Source organism: Corvus hawaiiensis, chromosome 6 (assembly GCF_020740725.1).
Source record: "Corvus hawaiiensis isolate bCorHaw1 chromosome 6, bCorHaw1.pri.cur, whole genome shotgun sequence".
Taxonomy (NCBI): Eukaryota; Metazoa; Chordata; class Aves; order Passeriformes; family Corvidae; genus Corvus; species Corvus hawaiiensis.
The window spans coordinates 33,075,839-33,095,237 of record NC_063218.1 but is presented as its reverse complement, the minus strand read 5'-3'; the positions used below and the strand labels follow the sequence as shown (position 1 = coordinate 33,095,237).

Here is a 19,399-nt window from a genome sequence, read left to right as displayed (position 1 = left end):
GCATTTGCCGATACATGGCAATACTGTACATGCTGTTATATTGACCTTGTGGGAGCAAGACAATGAAATGCTAAATCTCTGTGATACATTATGGGTCTTGTTATTTAAAGCTACATGTCTTTGGAATTCCATATTTCAATATATTTTTTCACAATAAGCTTCTGAAAAGTAGTATATTTTATAGCTTTTTCTGTGACATGCCGAATTTCTTTTGTAATACTGATTTCTACTTCTTCCCATTTATTCTCTTTTGGCTGAGTACCCTTTTAATTGTGTTGTCAGAAAGGCTTAAATTTTAAAACAGTAATTAGTAAGCAAAATTCTAAGTGTTCTGTCTTTAAATTTTAGCTGGCTTGAATTACAATCCTCGGTACTGGTGTTTCTCTGCTGCCTGTGAGGACCGTGGGGAGCTACAGTTGACATTAGCACTTTTCTGAGGCTCTTGATTTAGGTGGTCTGAGTGTGAAACAGAGAGAGGATGTCAAAAACTCTGTTAGAAAACCATGTTAATCAAAGAGACTTTGCTTTACCTTAACTTGGATAACTGAGATTGCGCCCTACCTGTATTACTTCACTGGAGAACCCTGTGGGTTTCTGTATCTTCTTATTCTGCATATAGCAGACCTTCCTTCATGTAATACTTCTCCTATCAGAAGAGAGTATTTATGCCTTCAAAATATGTACTGCAGGTCAGGTTTACCATATAGGTTAATATGTTATTGAGAAAAAGTAAATATTTAGAGATGCCTGTTGCTATTGATACACAAGGCCAATTAAGAGTCACTTTAAAAGAGATCTCTAAAGAGTGTAAGAAAATTGAGTCTGAAGCTTCTGTCTGTAGTTGCTTTAGATGAGTCTTTATGCCCTGCTGCTCCTTGGGCTGGTCCTTTTCATATTTAGTAAGACTAAAGTACACTTAACTGCATAGGTCACCTAAATCATGTGTTTGTGGCTTCTCTGTTTTCATAGAATTATAGAAGGATAGAATGGTTTGGGTTGGAAGGGATTTGAGCATCATCTAGTTCCAACTGCCCTGCTGTGGCTAGGGATGCCTTCCACTAGACCGGGTTGCTCAGAGCCACATCTAACATGGCCTTGAACACTTCTGTTCTTGAACATTTTCTGTTCCTCCAGTAGATTATAGACCTGTAAGCATTCTTAATCTCTCTAGATAGTTTGTTGCAGTTTTAAAATTGCTGCATGAGAGGGTGATCCCTTATGCTACATGATCTACTTCTTGGAAAAAAATATTAAGCCAGTATGACCAAAAAAAAAAAAAAAAAAAGAAAAAAAAAGAAAAAAAAAAAAAAGAAACGGGGTTTTGTAACAGAAAACAGCTGCAACCACATCAAGGCATTTTTGTGGCTTTGCTTAAAATTAAAGCCACAACTTAATATTCAAGGAAGAGATTTCTATGGAATGAAATCTGTTAAATGCTTAATAACAAACAGTTAAAAACACAAAATGGGATGTTTAGGAAACTGTTTTTGAATGCTAAATAGCCTAGATTGCAAAAGTTCTGCTTCTTCAGTAGAGGCTAGAAAATGAGTCTTATTCTGAAGAATGGACTGTAAATACCAGTTCAGGAATTCGTGTCTTGTATTTTCACACACCGTCAGTGTGTTTAGTTAAAGCCAGCTTGCTTCTATCATAAGAACTCTTATAAGAACTCTTGAAAATGTATGGAATCAAGTGCTCTAAAACCAGGGAGATATCCATTTGTTAAGAAAGATTTTAGAACTGAGAGAAAATTTTTACAGTGGATCATATAGGGAAAAATGCTTAGGTTTTTTCTATCTACAAACACAGTAGATTAGAAGAGCTAATTTTGAACTAATCTGAAGTTAGAAGAGCTTGCAAAACATCTGTTGACAGCCTTGGAGCAGATGGATTTTCAAATTCAAAGTGATTTAAATCAGAGACTTTTCTCATAGTTTAGTATTTAAATGGAGGGGGATTTACATTATGATTTATGCAGCTTTTAAAATTCTTAAACTTTGAAATTACATTCTCTAAGGAGCACTGAACTCTTACTGTTTAGGGACTAGTAGGATATCCAGTTGTAGAGGCTCTTTACATCAAGTCAGTACCTCTTTGCCCTAGCCAGGAAAATATACTCTATGCACATTCAATTAGACAATTTAATATATATTTATTTAGAATTGTAGTTCTTATCTTTTTCTTCGATTAAAGGTACTGAATAAAATTGCTTCCTTTGTTAATTCCTGCTTACTTGAAATTTGTGTCCTGATGCTAATGATGAAAGCTGGAGTGAAATTGAGTAACAGGACAATGTTGAAACGTAATGAAAGTAAATTTTTATTAAACAATATATACGAAAGTCAAATATGCTATACAATTATAACCAGTGTTTGGACTTTAGGGGAAATGGTACAATATAACATGATGCATAAGTCTTATGTTATATTAGCTCCTAAAATGACAGAAAAAGCCGTCATGCTAATAGCAATAAATATTTTAATGAGATATATGTGATATTTTAATGCTTTATGTTGAATACAATACTGCTTAGGGCCTAAAGACTACAAGTACTGTATTTGGTTCAGTTAATGGAAACAGAGCTTCAAAGTCATAATCTTCCTCTGATATATATATACTCAGTTGAGAAAAATGATGATGCAATTTTCAGTTACTTGAAAAATACTTATTTTTTATTACAATACATGCCTGATAGAAATGTTAGAAACCTTAAGCCTTTGTGACATTTTCGAATTCTGTTTCCTAAAGATACCTTCTTAACACTTGTTGAGGACATACAAATTTAGATTTTAGTGCACATGGGTGAGAACTTGATAATATGTAAGCACCTAGAAAATGTTATACAACCTGTAGATCAAAAGCTACCATGAAATGAAGTTAAAATTGAAAATAAGGGTAAAAAGTACAACTTGTAGCAGAAATTCAGAAATAAAGCTTTTTGGGTCTTTAAAAATTATGGAATTATTTCCATAGACTTCCAAGAAATAATTCCCACTTACAGCCATCCCACTTACAAACCTCTTATATCGTAGTATAGTACCATGTAAACGCCGCAGCTGTGAGCAATGTAGCTTAGTGTCTATGGTGTCAAATGAAAAGTAAATAACTGCAAAAGATCTTTTGGCTTCTTTTTTTCCCCCCCTACTTCTCTTACCTCTGGCAACCAGTTGCTTTCACTTTCTAAAGTTTACAGTGTGGCATAGCTGATGAAACACAGTTTTCCTTTATTTGCATTCAAACCACAAGCAATTTACTTGATATTTTTGAGAAAGATAAAATTAAAACAAGTGTTATGCCTCTTTGTAATGATGAAAAGAGGCATGTTTATGACAAGTTCTTGGAGGCAAAACTGATTTAATTGTTTTTACCTGTATAACCTATAGGCTGCCGTTAAAAAACTGCTGCAATTATCATGTCTCATCTCCACAGTTTTCACCTACTTTGCTACTCTAAGTAAGACAAAACTGTATAAACTCATGTCTCCTTTTGATTTCTATTAAAATTTCTCTTTGTCAGAGAAAGAGGGAAAAAATTTTTTTTGGGTTTTTATTTTCAATTTCTTAGTGAAGTTCATTTTCTCTTCTAAAATTCTTAAAGTGGTTTTTTAGTGGAGATTTTATATTTTTGCATGAGGCTGATAATCACTTTGATGTTGAGGTTCTGATGGCTCATAATGTTACAAGTTGAATTTTCTTTTCAGACAGTGATGTTACCAGATGCTCACTAATCTCCTCCTCTTTTTGTCTGGTGCATCGATTTTCTTACCAAGATACTTCTGTTCTTTCTGCTTTTTGGCTCTTAGCAGAAGCAGATACCAAAAGTTGACTAGTAGACCTTTTCATTCTTCCCTTGCACAAACAGAAACAGTGGAAAAAATAAGAGAAGGGAAAATTTAACTAACAGAAGGAAAGACAGCAGAAGGAGGGAGAAGCAGAAGCAGGAGATTTTCTCCTATGGCTTAGGAGTCCTGTTCACTCTTGAAGATTTATGCCTTTCCTGTAACACTACAGAAGTCCCCAAGCCCACTAGACATAAGTACAGAACCACCAGATGGTGAATCATGATTGTAGCACAAGGAGCTCTTAATTACTGAATACATTATTCAGCTTTCAGCCTCAATTTTTAACACCGTCAAATCCATACACATTACTGGCCTCTCCAAACCATGCTCATTGAGTTGTGAGCATGTTTCTGGCCTACTCCCTTTAATATTTTCTGTCATGACATTCTGAGCTAACCCTTCTGAAACAGCCTTAGAGAGGAAAGATTAACTTTTTTCTTTTACATTCATTAAGATTTTTCTCTTAACATAGTGTTTGTAAAACAAACCAGCAACCTTTAGAAGTAGTAAAATAACATGCTGAGCACTTAATTTCTTTGTGAAAGTGGATGTGTGGGTCTCTGTACGGGGTTTGCCTGGGATTTTAATGTTTTTCATAGCAGCCTATAGGGTGCTGTGTTTTGGATTTGTGACCAAACAATGCTGATAACTCACCTATGTTCTAGCTATTGCTGAACAGCATTTGCACAGCATCAGCGCCTTCTCTGGTTCTCACTTGGCCCTCCCAGTGAATAGATTGGGGGTGTACAGTAGGCTGGGATACAAGACAGATGACCCAGACTAACCAAAGAGATATTCCATGCCAATGAATATAACCTTATGCATAGTAATAAAAAGGGAAAAGAGAGGGTTCTACAAAGTTAATCATTTTTTGCTCAGAACTGGCTGGGTGTTGGTCTACCCATGGGAGATGCTGAGTGATTGCCTTTGCATTGCTTGTTTTGTTATCTTTCCCTCTCTTTGCTTATTAAACAATTTTTATCTCGATCCAAAAATTTTACTGTTTTTACTCTTTCCTTCACTCTTTTTCTCTTCCTTTCCTCTTACCTTTTTGGGGTGAGAGGGTGGGGAGTAGGCAAGCAGCTGTGTGGTGCTTAGCTGTCTGCTGGGGTTAATCCGCAATGGACATATTACATTAATTTGAATCAGTTTACAAGTTATGGACACCAAGCTGACTTCTGTGGTGCAAGAGAATTTCGGGCTTTCAGCATTTCTGGAAATTGTAAGAAGCTCTTCCACAGTGACATGATGCATGTAGTTTTTATGCAGCATATTAATAATACTCAACAGTTGCACTGCCCAGTACTGTTCATAGACAAGTGCATGATGCTTGGGTGTGATGCAGAAAGGTGAGAACTTGGAGTTGATGGTGCATGTTGAGTTGAGTAATATAGAGACAGAAGGCAAGGATTGCCTTTTCAAAACAGAACAGAGCTGTTTGAGAAATTGTCAATAGGTTATTAAATAACTAAAACTTACAAAACTTCCCTGTGCTGATCTGTCAAAAACCTGAACTCTGTCTCAATAGATCAGTATTCTCTTAAAATTGAGGAGTTCATCAGGAAGAAAGCAGTTACCTTAGAATTGACTGTTTTTACACCAGTAAAAACATCAGCAAATTAGAGCATCAAAGTAAATTATTTCAAGCAAATAAAGTGTTATGAGAACTATTGATTGCAGCACCTTCAGGCTAGGGAAAAAATTTCCACATTTATAGATGTGCCAGCAACATGAGTCCTTAAATATCCTGACTTTCTAGTGCTTGCTCATTTACCGTGTGTCATTTTATGATTATTTACTATAATTAGAAATAATCCTGACATGTTAGCTTTCTCCCTATGGTAAAATCTGATAAGGGCTTTCAGTGTTAGTCTGTTTTTGTTACTTTGTAGATGTAGAAAGAAAGCCTAAAGATTTGAACTTTAAAACTTGTAGTCACGGCAGGGCTGTCCACAGCGAACTACAAGTTTGCATTCCTACCACATGCAGTAAGGTTTTCTCTATAGACTCCTGTCACGGAGGAATTCAGCAAGGAACAAGAAATCTTCAGTCAGAGGAGGGCCACAAATGTGTGAGAAGCTAACCACACATAAACAGTAAAGGTCATTAGCAGGCTCCTAAACTCCTGGCTAGGAATTAGTTTTTTGGATCATTAACGGTAAAAAAGCCTAGGAAATGAATAGGACTCAGTGTCCTATTAAAAATTAGCCAGAACAATTAAAAGGTTTTCTAGTTTTTAATGGGAACCAGACCTGATACCTCATTTTCCCTTGTCTAGTGGGCTGTTTCTGCATTTTGAATGACATTAATTTTATGTCCTTGTATTTTTAAAGAAATATCTTGAAGTATTTATTCTGTATAGGAGTTGTAAATTATTTACAATGAGGGCAGTGAAAGCTTGGGAGATAGAGAATCCAGTGTCTCCCTAAGACTGTTACTGATCCAAGTGTCATGACTCTGAACTATTACAGTTAGTTGTGACTGGATTGCTTCTGGTGTGTGCAAATATATACTCTGCAGACTCCTAATACAGTTGTATTATGCAATTCCATGAGTTCAAATGCTCATTTGGTTGCAAATGCACAGCCTTTTTTGCTGTGAGATGACTTTCCCTACAGTGTTTCCTTAAACTCTGTTTCCTCATTTCAACAGCAGCATTTCTGCTTTCATTTCAATGTAAATTCCTGGCTGCTGAGTGGATGACTGATAGCTATTTATCTTCTCCACTGTGTATTTTTCCTGAAGCCTATAGTCATCTCCTGAGTTTGGTGAAAGAAAATAGCAGTGCGCCTTTAGTATTCTGAAATGTAATTTTTGGAGAGGTTTATTAAATACTGTCCTTATCTTCACATGTATGTCTTACAAAAAATCCAAAGGGAGAAAGAGAGAAAGAGAGAAAGAAAGAAAAAAAGAAAATAGAAGGAACAAAGGAATGTTTTACACTGTCTGCTTTGGCTGCAGGCCTGCCACTCTGGAGAAAAACAAGCCCACTAGCTCCCAAACTTTTTAACTCTGTAGTTGTTTTACTCATTTCCCTCCCCATATGTCTTAGGCTCTAAATCTTCCCACTTACCCCTCTGGTAATAATCAAGGTAATCTATGAATACAAGCCGTATGATTTTCCTGAAAGAAAAAAAAAAAGAAAAAAATTTTGGATGAAGGAAAATGGACTGTAGATAAATGGGGTGGGGATGGGGGAAATGAAAGGACCAAAGAAAGGCTGGACAAGATGATCTTCCTCACAGTGTTAATCTTGTACTGATCATTCATTTGCTCCATATACATAATTTCTTTCTGCAGTGAGTGAATTGCCCTGTCATTAACATAAAATTAGCTCTAAATGATCTTGGCCAAGAGCTTTGAAATAAATTAGTATAGAACCACACACTCAAAACCATGTGGGAATCCGTGTGGATTTCCAGATGTGAGAATCTTCTGTGTTACAAATATAGTTATGTTTACATAGCATAATCTGCTCTGTGGATATACTCTCGATGCAGCTGTGCTTCCAGTAGTGGTCTCTTATGTTAGGGTCTTCCTGTGTGAATGTGTTGTGTTTCTTACAGTGAGTCCATTCTGATAGTCACTACTTGGAAACAAATGTTGTCCTGCAAATTAAAATACTTTTTCAAGACATGGAAGGACTTTAGCATGGGCCAGTAGATTACATTGAAAGTGAAAATTTGAAAAATTTCATGTTTCATGTTTGAGTCATCATCGTGTTTTCATACTAATTGTTTTCCACTGTCTGAGTTATTTTTCATCACTGAGTACTTTCTGAACTAGGATTAAAATTTAGAAGCATGAGTAAAGTTTGAAGATGTCATAATATTTTGCACGTTATCTATGTAAGTGCTTAAGCTCATGGTTTGATTTCAGTTATATTATCAAAAATACATTGATTGATAACAAGATTAGATGAATCTCAGTATAATTGCCTGATTCTGTATTCATCTAAATAAAGATCTCTACCCATAATGATAGTCTGTTGATGCTCTTTTTTCCCCTCCCCCACCTTTTTTTTCGCACATTTAAAAGCCCTGAACATCTTGATTTCTTTAATGCAGTTGCCTTTTGTTTTATGTGTAAGAAGGAAACTTGGAGTATCTTCGGGAAGGAAATTGATATCTGCAGGAAAAGACTACTGGGTTAAATAACTCTATAGAGTTTATACACATTAGTTAGTGCCTGAACTGTACAGTATTCGGTCTGTAGCAGTGATTATTAGCTATTATTAATGTTTGAATATGTGAGTACAGAATGGTGACTGAAGGTAACCTAAAATGTCATTCTTTTTCACTTTGTAGTGTCATCTTGTAAGTTTTAATAGCCACGAGTTTTTCAAAGAAATACTCTTTCCTTGCTGACTGAAAACCGTCCCCACTGATGAACAAGAATAATCAGTTTTCAGGTGTAATCCATACACCCTGTGGTACTTTGTCTGTAGCCAAGTCATTTCATAGGTGTCAAACAGGATAATATGACTCCAATAGTTGGATCAGAGACCTTCAGGGAAAAAAATATCAGCTAAACATCTGATACTGATCCTCTGAAATGACAGTAGCTCCATCCTCTAGCACAATGTAAAGTAAATTCTCTGTAGAGGTCATTACACAATGAATACAATTTTTGTTTTACATAAATCACTATAGCCTAAGAGTTCACTAGTGTGTCAGCTGATCCTTTATGTCTTGGCGGCTGGGTAAAACTGAGATTTTGATTGTAGAAAGCATTTTTTTCTATTAAATGTTGCATAGTGTTTCCAACATTTTTAATATATATTACGATATCTTTTACAGCTCCTATTTAATAGGCAAATGTATTATACATATCTAAAAATAGTCTTGTACTTATCATTATAATCTTTAAATTGTCAGGGAATATTGTGCTTCTCTGTTTTTAGGAGCATTAAAGATTGTAAAAGCTGGAAGTAAGTCCCTCTTGCTAATCTCTTTAAGCAAAATATCCTTTGCTATTCTTCACCATAACCAGCTAATATCAGTCATTATCTTTAATAACAAATTTTAAGAAACTTCCAGTAAAGGAGACCTGTGTGATAAAAATCATGGGAGTGTGCTGCTCTCTGAATAAGAAATTAACTGAAAAGATACATCTTTAAACTATGCAAGCAGTGACAGCTTGAAGGAAGCACTAAAACTGTTCTACAGAAGATGGAGCTTTCTTCTGTCACATGCCATGGGTCATGCTTGCCGTGGTAGGTAACTGATGTGCTTTGTGTCACATGGTTGAGAAATGCCACTATGTGGTATTTCTACCATGAGAGACTGGGAATATTTCAGTCAGTATGTGACAATCTTTGTGGGCTGGTGCTGTCCAAAACCATTTCTGATCCCAGCTGCATTGCCCCAACAGTCTTTTAGCAATGTGCTATTTTGCTTTCAATAACTAAAATCTTAAAGTGTGTGTATGTATGTGTCTGTATGTATTCACAACAAACCAAGATACATGAAAAAGTACATGCTCTGGTCATTAAAAAACCAGTCAGATATCATGGAAGACTATAAAAAATCAAAGGCCCCTCAGTGCCTTGTGGACATCAGACGTCCGTCCTAACTTTCATCACAGAATCCATCTAGAACCTAGTGAGGATGCTGCAAAAAATTTGTAATTATGGAAATGCATATTTAAATTCAGTTTGAATTGAAAAACATTGATATTTGTTTATGGATTCTGCCAGTGTATCTCTCAAGCTGTTTTATGGCGCTGCTTGTCATTAATTATATCTTGACAGAAGAAATTCTCGCCTTTTTTTTCAGACTGAAGAACAAACGAGCCTCTCTGAAGAGCAGCTTAAGACCCTTCTGGAAGAATGTATGCAGCCTCAGAGAACAATAAGTAACGTTACCATGCCACAGTCTCAGGAATCTCTTTCTTTTGGATTAAGTCCCCCTTGTTACACAAGTCAAGACTCCACTCTTCACTCCACATCTAGTCTTTCCAAAATGTTAGTTGAAGACCATATTGTAGGGATGTTAATGGCTCAGGAAGAGGCTGGACTCGAAGACAAAAGCTTATGTGTTAATGCAGAGAGCAAAATCCCTGGCTACTATATCAGCAAAGCATTGGCTGGTAGTCACTTATCAAAGGATTCACTGGCCCAGACAGAGGAACCTGATGACCTAGAAGTTTTACAGAAGATGGAAGATAAGAGTATTACTGAAGGTTACTTTATGTCAAGAGCACTCAACACAAAAAGATTGAAGAAACCCTCTTTCTTGGGTGAACCATTATATTGCATCAGCATGAACAATGAGCCATCCACAGAGGCTGACATTCTCAGCATACCACTGCAAACCAAAGGAGGTGAGACTCTTAACAACCCTTTAGAATAGGCTTTTGATGAAATTGAAAAAACCTAAGCAGGTTCTCACCAAAGGTATGCACCAATACACACTGATTATTACGGTGGGGCGAGAATGTTCTTTTAGAAAACATAAAACTGCCAAAAATAATACACACAAAATAACAGAATGTTTATTAAAATTCTTACCCTGAAATAATTGACTAGGAGTTTTATGAAATGTATCACTGATGTTGATTAATTCTGTCAACTGGAAAACAGTGTTGAAAATACATATGGATTATCTTTTTGGTAGTAGAAAGTCATGGTCACTGTTCTGTGGAGAGCAAATATTCTCCCAGTAGCTGGTACAAAAATTCACATGAAAATCCAGGTGTTTCATGGGAGTTTTTAATAAGGTAAACTCTGCAGTATAGAAACAAACATAGCTATATTAAAGATAATAAACTGCTTTTAGGGAGTTCAAATTTACACACATAAGATACCAAGATTAATAATACTGAACAATTTCTATAAATTACTTTTAGTTTGATAAAAGAAAAAATAGACTTTAACCAGCAAAAAATTAAATTTCTCTCTGTCTGGTATGATAAAAAGATTGTGGAAATGTCTCTTGTTTTTCTTTCCTTTACTTACATATAATTACATAGTGATATTGTAATCTAAATCTATATTTAGATTTTTAGCCTAGTTCTCTTCCTGGAAAGCCAACTGTTCAAATAAGCCAGATCTTACGCAGGTAAACCTTTCATTTTTTTACGTAAAAGTTGTGACAGTATGAAGTTTGTGATTACAGTCTAATCTTACTAGAAATCAATACATTTTGCTATGCTTGTCAAGATTGATCTTTGTTATACTGGAAATCTGTTCTGGATTTAGAGAAACTGTTTTCTTCACATACATTAGTAATTTAGATGAAGATTCTAATATTCCTCTGCTATGTTATAATTTTGTATTACGATCACAACACTTTCTTTGATTGTATTTAATCTTTCTACAGTGAAGGGAATGTTAATATTTTTTCAAAGCGATTCCACCTGTCAGAAAGCAGGAAGTCATGTTACTGCTGTTTTTACACTGCCAGACAAAGTGTATATCCATACTTACCTGAACTATTTGTCCCTTAGGAGATTTAGGCCATAGCTTCTACATGAAGAAAATAGAAATAGTACATGTAGAAAAGGTTGGGTGGTTTTGGTGCTTTTTTTTTCCAGTAGGTTACTTATCAGCTACCTTTACAGGCTGGTTTTGCTCTTCATGTAGATGCGGGCATCAGAAGAGCAGAGCAAGGGTAGAGAGTGCTCTGCCCAGAGGAGAGCAGGGTGGCAGTGGTGGTCATGGGGAACACCACAGAGAACCACCTCTGCCAGGGGCAACTTGATCTCATGCAGGAGTAACATGATTGCATACTACATGACCAGGCTTCTTTGGCAACCAACAGCGAGAAAAACTCAGTAACTTGCTGCCTTCACTTGAGTTAAAGTTCTCCTTTAGTCTGAACAGATGTAGCGTGATCAGAGCCATGTGTGACTCAGCCCCAACTACCACCTCCCATTGTGAGTGTGTTTTAAGATGGAATGTGTTAAATTGAGGGAAACACCATGCACTGTGACCACTGGGTAGTGAAGTGAGCTGGTAACTGTAGATATAGTCACTGTGAGGTAGTTTTATTGCACAAGAGAGGAAGGAGATTTTCACTATTAAGTAAATTTCCATATGGGACATCTCATTGTAGAAGTCTGTAAGGTAAATGTGTTAACATTTATCACATAATAATTTAAATATCTTTGAGTCAAAATCATATGTGTCAGAGTAATGTAATGGGGTAATTAGATTATCTCTTTGCAGGAGTGACTGAGTAATATTTAATCATGTAGAACTCAAATCTGTATGTTTAATAAGCATCTTGATTTTATGATCCTTTTGCTTATGAATTCGTTTTTTGAGGGGGGAAGTATTCTGAATTTTCAGTCCCTGATTTTTTTTTTTTTTTCATTTTTTACTAAGAAGCTAATTAATTTGTTTTCTACAAAGGTGACTCAGTTCTGTCTGAAGCAATTAGTCCTGGACATAGGCCAAATGGTGTGTTATTTATCAAATTTGTAAACTTGCTTAACGTATTCTGTAGATAATTTGCTTGTTAGTTCAGACACGATTAAATGTGCTAATTGTATTGAGAAATGGAGATCTCAGTGCAATCCAGTTTAAGGCAAATACGTCTTCAGATGAAGGTATGAGAAGTGCCAGATATTGTTTTCATTTTTAAGAGATATTCACATACTTGAGTTTTGTTATGGTCTTAATTCTAAAGGACATTTAAACACGTCTGCATTAGCTTCTGTAAGTAGTTTGATTTTCTTGCCCACTTAGATATGGTTTAAGTTTTGTGTAGTGCTGGTTAAGCAAATAAAATTGTGTGAAACTGGTTTAGCACAATTTCAGTTTTGCATTCCTTATGGTACTGTAGTCTGTGATATAGATTTACTGTAATACATTAAATTCTATATATTCTAAGAAAAGCATAATTATTAACATAATGCATATACATATAGATATATGAATATATATATATATGAAGGAAACTCTCATGTGCCTTCAAAGATAAGTAATGCCTGTTTCTTGAAAGAAGCACTAATCTATATCTAGCTCTTATATATGTAGATATAGATGTTGTTTCCTGAGGTTAACAGACTCCAGACTTACCCACATGCAGACACGAAAAGGCTGTTATTTCTCATAGTTGTATGAGCCAATAAAGAATTATTTCCAGCTCTATTTTGGGGGCTATATTAAGTTGTAAGTAGAAGTTGTATCACAAACCGTTGTTACGTTTTCCTCTTGCCAGTAATGTTGCGCTTACGGCAGTTCAGCACCTTTTTCTTTTCTTTTTTTCAGATCATATGAACATTGAAATTTGAGGGGAGAGCAGCTATATGCTTTTCTGCACAACTGTTTTTCTGAAAGTGTAGCTAAACCTCAATCAGTGATACTACACTGATACAGTACCATATCAAGCAACCTGAAGGGAAAAAATTACCATAATTGAAAATGTTCCATGAGCTGCTTTTTTATTTAGAGATAATTATTCATGTCATCTTATATTGTTGCAGATTTCAAAATAAACTATTGCATTTCATTAAATTTCCTGGGGATGTTCTGCCTAATAAAGAAATGTACACAGATATTATGTAGCTGTGTGTCTGATAAGACATGCATGTCATTCTTTGTGAAAAAATAATGCAAAAAACCAACCAAACTTGAATTGTTTAGTATGTACTGATGGGGCTTTATTAGAGAGGGTGTGAAATAATTTTCTTTCCACACACACAGAGTCTAGTTTTTGCATAAAGTTAGCTAAAACATGTCTTCTGTTATCTCACTACAGTTTGCTGGAGCTTGTAGCCTGTCTGACTCAGAGTCCTGACTCAATGAAACATCCAAATACCCAGTTTTTTGCCCCAGGGCTGTCTGTTGGCTGGACCCCTGGTTTGGTTGAAGGCTCAACTTGCACAAGTCCTCTGCTGGATCAGAACATCAGCACTAGTCTGCTCAGGTCTGCCTGATTCTTGTCTGGGAAAAGGGTAACCACACAGCAAACATTCATATCTTCTAGTTAAGAAATGTAATTAAATGAGGAAGGATGGCAGCCCCTGGTGAAGGCTTGGTGAGAGTAAAGGTGGAGGCATTCAGAAGTTTGCCCCAGCAGCAGCTACTGGATTGTGTAACCTTATAGTAATGGGGGGGAGGGGGAGGGTAATGCAGCTGGTTTGGGTTCGAGATAATAGTAACAATTCATTACAGGTTTTTGATTGTCTAGTCTTTAACTAGTATTTTTTCCTGACTTTCGCCTTATTTATTCAGCTGATGGTCAGTTTTCCATTTCATGTGCTGCAATGTCAGAATAAGAAGACATTATTAAAAAAACATGGTTTTTTTTTTTAAGTTTTTTTAAGTGGGGATAGATACTCTAGCAAAGGAGATTCAGCAGATTTATCCCATGGACAAGCTCTCCTGTGACTTGAACAAAAAGGACAAATTATTTCTCAGATCCTATACCTACAGTCATTTAAAATTCATCAAGAAAAGATGTATGGATAGAATATTAACTATACATGGGCTGTTACTGCATAGGGTTTACTTGATCTAATATGAACACTTAAATTAATGCACATATTGGCCCAGATTTTAGTCTAATTTACAGAGTTGCCTGTAGAAGTGGTTGCACACTCCTGGTAAAGTTGTAATTGTGTGGATATAAAAGAGATCAGAATAGAATCTACTTGCTTTTAGGTAAAAACCTGAATGGGACATTATATTTCAAATAAGCTATTGCTATTTCTTTTTTTTACTTTCTGATATTTTTACTTGTTCTTCAACAGCAGTAACAAACCTTTTGATAGTGGATGTTCTGCATAGGATTGCTTAAAGCACATTTCAAGGAACTTTTCAAATCTCACCTAGATATGTTTCTTATCTTAAAAATACTAAACCGGTGTCATAATTTTGCTATTTTAAACATAATTAAAGCAATACTGGCAAGTGTTTTCAAGAGTGTTTTCTGTGCCTGTATGATATTCGTTTAGGACTGTCTGCTGGCTGTAATCTTGCCACAGTCCAGTTATTTTCACATGGAGGTTGTGTTTTATAGAGATCTTCTCAAAAGCAGTGTTCCAAGTGCTTGGGCAGTTTTTAAAGTAACCTAAATTGTGCTTAAAGATTATATGTATAATATCTAGAGAACATTAAGAAAAATACTATATAATTCTTATTTTCTTGGTTTATTTTCTTATCTTGAAACTCGCAGCTATAGAAAATCTTTTCCTAGCACCCTCAAGGAAGGGTTGCTGTTGCTAACAAAGACTTACAACATTCCTGAAGCCATACATCTTTTTATTCACATCTGGCATTTCAGGGAGAAGCAGGTAAGTTTGAATGGCTATTGACTTGAAGGCTATATTCCAACAGGAGGTCTGTAACTTAACTTTTAGCCTTGGGAAGTGCTGAGGACCCTGCACCAGTTGTAGCCACAGGGACACAGCGCTCATGGCTTGCTATTCCAGAGGTTTGTTGGGTCAGTACCCAAAGCTCAGAAAGTGTAAAAAATTAGTGGCCTAATATTTATCTGTGCTTAGCTTCTACTGTATTATATTAAACAACAGGTTGTTTGGGAATATTTTATTTCTTGCTTGATGTTGCAGGTGAAATATCAATTCAAGCCTTCCTTTCTTTTTGTATTTTCAGTATTAAGTAAAGCTGTAGGAAATAAATTATTTGGAAAAATAAAGTACTGGTAAAAGGTGGACAATAACAGAGATATTATATAAAATATAGTGACAAGGTCATTTGCTGAAACATCACCAATACCAGTGTAAAAAGAAAGTTGAGCCCAGGAGGATTCATGGGTTTTTCTTTGTTTTTCCAGTGACTCTGTGTTGTGACCTGCAATAACCCCTCCACTGGGGCCCGCCACTTGAATTCCAGCTGCACTGGAATGTGGCAGCTTCTCCTCAGGGAGTGATGCAGCAGTGATGATTAAGATATTTAAATAAATTTTCTTTTGCAGCCTAACTTGGGATTTGGAAACAGGTTTTCTGAAATAACATACCTTCATTCAGCATAAGTTGTATTTGTCAAAAGCTTCTTTACTGTCCTTTCTAGCTCCTTTAATCCAAAACATAGCAGAGCACAGGAGACTGATTTTTAAAGTTATCCTTCTGACTTTTGGGCTTTGAAATGTTTGAGGGACAAGAAGTTTCACGTGTGCATGTAAATTTATGCTGTTTGTTCTCCTTACCTTTTTTCACACAATTGTTTTTCAGCACAGATAGATGCCTTGTAACAAAAATTTAATATTGGTGAAAGCAACATAGCCATGAAGAAAAATTTCTGGTGTGCTTGCATCTAATTGCTGAGCAGTATGTGACCAAACCATTCTGTCTTTGTCACTGAGACCCCTCAGTGATAAACATACAGTGCTGGTGTTCGTGGTGGCCAGTGCTCAGCTGTTGATACTGGTTTTCTCCAGTGGGTATATTTTGATCCCACCATGGTTTGCCCGTTTAAATGACAAACTGCATATTGTTTTCTTCTGAAAGTGGAAAATTAAGGTGATTCAATCATTTTCATAAACATTATGTGTGTGTATATATATATATGAATTATGTGTATCGAATATGTAATATAGAAAATATAGAACTTGAGGGGGATATTTTAAAGGGCTACAGCATTGATTTCAGTATAATGTAATAGTGTGAGAAGTTCACTCCAGCTTTACTGTTACTGTGCAGACTTAGAGTGGTTAAGGGACTTTAATTTCAAAGAGAAGTGACAAACTAAATATCCTGATTTAAAAAAAAAGTTAAAAAGTTTCTTGAACCTAGATGACAATAAAATGAGTGAAATCATTCTTGTATGTTCAGAATTCAAGTTTAAATTAAAGTAGTTCTACCAAGGGGTGAAAAAACTTTCAGTTTCATCATTAAAAAAAAAAAATAGGAAAACACCCCACAAAAATTCTCAGCCTAATGCCTTTTTCCAAGAGAGACGTGGGCTGGTATCTGCTTAGTGGATCTGTAGTGCATGCTTTCCTTCTCACTTCCCAAGCAGAACTCCTGCAGAGCCAGTGGGCATGCTGAGCACAGAGTGAAAACAGGCTGTGCAAAAATCATCTGCTGCATAGATCAGAGAGGAAAGGGCTGCTTAAACATGTCATCAGAGTAACAACAACTAGTCTAGAAATGTGAAAAGGTATGCCAGTAAATTCATGTGCTGGAAAGGGTGCCTTTTTACCTCCATGTCAGGGACGGATAAGTGAGAGACAGTTGTTTGCAGCACAATTTCTGTGATTTCAGTAACTACAAGAATTATTATATTTTATTAAACCCCCTACTTGCTAGATAAAATTTCAGCAAATGATATGAGAATGCATCTTTTTGTTATGCTTCTTAAAAAGGCTTTCTAAGCACAGCTCTGAAAAAGGTCCCCCCTCTCTTGCTTTTTACATGCAAAATTTGCCAGAGTTTACACTTCCAAGAGTGTTTCCTCCCCCACTTATGAAGAGCGAGCCTCACCTCTGGGAATCTCACAGTGTGAAGGATAGACACAGAAGACAAGGTGGTTTGGCAGACCCTCAGGAAGCTGACAAGTAAGGAGGGTTTATGAAAGCAAGGAAAAATAATAACTGATTTTTTCTTCAATTTAATTTAATTTTCAACAGCTGCTCTTATTGAGAAATAATTGCTCCTTTATTTGTAGTGAGATTTAAAGGTCAGAAAAACTGTTTCCTTTTCAAATAGAATAGAGGTGCTTGAATACTACTAATGCCATAACCTACATTTATCCAATTATACGTTTCATTGAGGGATTGGCTAGAATCCAAATGCAGTAGTTAGAATAAAAGGCTCCCTGTCATTTATGTCTATGTGAAATAGTTCACTGCTTGCAGCTGAATCTGCAATACCTTATCTCTTATGCTTAAAAAAAAAAAAATCCAGTAAACTAGAATATTCTGGAGCATGTAGTAACTTGTGGAGTGCTAAAGTGCATGAACAATTTTGCTTTATAGGCAGGTATTCTGTATTTAGAACTTTTTTCCCTTAAAAATCTGCTGTTTTCTTGTGGAAATACTGATCTGTGCCATTGTTTTCTTATTGTTTGCTTTGTGTATTTGGTATGCATAGTTTTGGTGGGAAGGGCATTGCCAGAGGCATTCTACCCTAATTTTACAATAACACTAAAATGGTCTCTCCATATGTGTTTTGTGAGCAGAGTCATCAAGGGAGATGGACCCAGAGTCTAAGCAGCCCTCAGTTTAGCCCTGTATGTTTTGCCTAGGCTAGCAGTTCTTGACTTTGAAAGCAGTTGAAAAATGAAAGACAAATGGTATCTGGGCTTCCTGGGATTTGTTTAAATTTGAAAATCCAAGTTTCTCTATGATACTTCTCTAATTTTATGGATTTCCTGTGGAAGATTTTATTTTTAAGACTTCTGCTTGCCAAACACTTTTTTAAATGAATTCTCTTCCTCTTGTCATTACTCTGCTTCATGCAGTTAAATATCTGTACAACTTTATGCACCTGTGTTTTCTGTTTTGAAAAGATGAGAAATAAGAACTAGAACTCGCCTTGTGGATACTTTAAGATGCTTACTTCTGCAATCTCAACAATCTTTCCAAAACTAATTTATTGAAAATCTACTAATTATTGTGGACTTCCCTGCAAAAATCATGCCAATATCAGTAAAAAATGCACTGTTGTCATTAAGATGCAGATCTTTCTACACTTATCTCAGTCTTTATCTCCATAGCTTATGAATACCTACAGGTTAAACTACTACACCTGTTGAATATAGGTTTGATGCAGATGACCACTTTAAAACTTAAGGTGCTGCATTAGCATGGGCTCTGAGAAGAGCGTGTTGTGGAAGAAAAACATTGTGTTCTCTACAGTAGCATGAAATTAAAATATTACTTATGCAAAAATAGTTGGCCCATACCAAGTAACACTAGAAGTGGCATGCATTGGTTGGTACACCTACGTGTTCCACCGATGAGCCTTCAGGGAGTTGGGAACAGCCAATTTCCCATAGGCTTCTCTGCCCTGTGTAGTGTGGCCATCTTCCATGTCCTTGCTGTTTAGTTGTTCTTAAGTAGTTGTTTCTTTGGACAAGGGCTAACTTACCTCGACTATAACTCCTTCTTGTGTCCTACTGTATGCACACCCACCACGCAAAAAGAGGGGGGACTTAGTTAAGCTATGAGTTAACACAAAGCATATGGCTTGCCTTTTTTGTTCTAATGGCAAGAAAAGCTACATAAATGCATGTGATAAGTTAGCATGAAAGTTTGGCATGGCTCAGACAAGATCACTGGAATGGGCTGCCAAGGCTATCTTCCCCAGCAGCAGCAGCAGTTCTCTGTTTCAAACTTTTGGTTAAACTTACATATATCCATGTATAGATATGTTCAGATACAGATATATGTTCAGAAAACTGCTTGGCTTAAAGGTTATATCCTTTTTCCTGCAAGTAAATGAAGAGATTTCTCCAGTTTAGAACTGTCCTTGTTTTTTGTAGTTCTCAGTCTTCTCAGTGTCCTTGGGAGGCCTGAAGAGAGTTAGAGACCAAAAGTGCAGGACATATGATATTGCAGGCCCAGATAAGATCAGATGGGTTACACTGACAGTGCACTCCCACTATCCCCTCTCATTGCAGAGAAGTCAAGCAGACAAGCTTGTAAC

The 19,399-nt window shown here is 36.1% G+C and overlaps 1 protein-coding gene across 4 annotated transcripts in view; it reads left to right on the top strand.

Moving 5' to 3' along the window:
- FSIP1 (fibrous sheath interacting protein 1) overlaps positions 1-13,854 on the top strand; it is a 71,790-nt gene extending 57,936 nt beyond the window's left edge. For 2 of the 4 annotated variants that reach the window (XM_048307943.1, XM_048307944.1), the window contains exon 12: positions 9,619-13,304. In XM_048307943.1, the coding sequence (XP_048163900.1) occupies positions 9,619-10,194 (576 nt within the window). In that variant the 3' untranslated portion in view covers positions 10,195-13,304. Of the gene's footprint in view, positions 1-9,618; positions 13,305-13,548 lie in introns of those variants that run through there. The other 2 variants (XM_048307946.1, XM_048307945.1) reach the window with 2 other exon arrangements.
- The last annotated feature ends 5,545 nt before the right edge of the window (positions 13,855-19,399 follow it).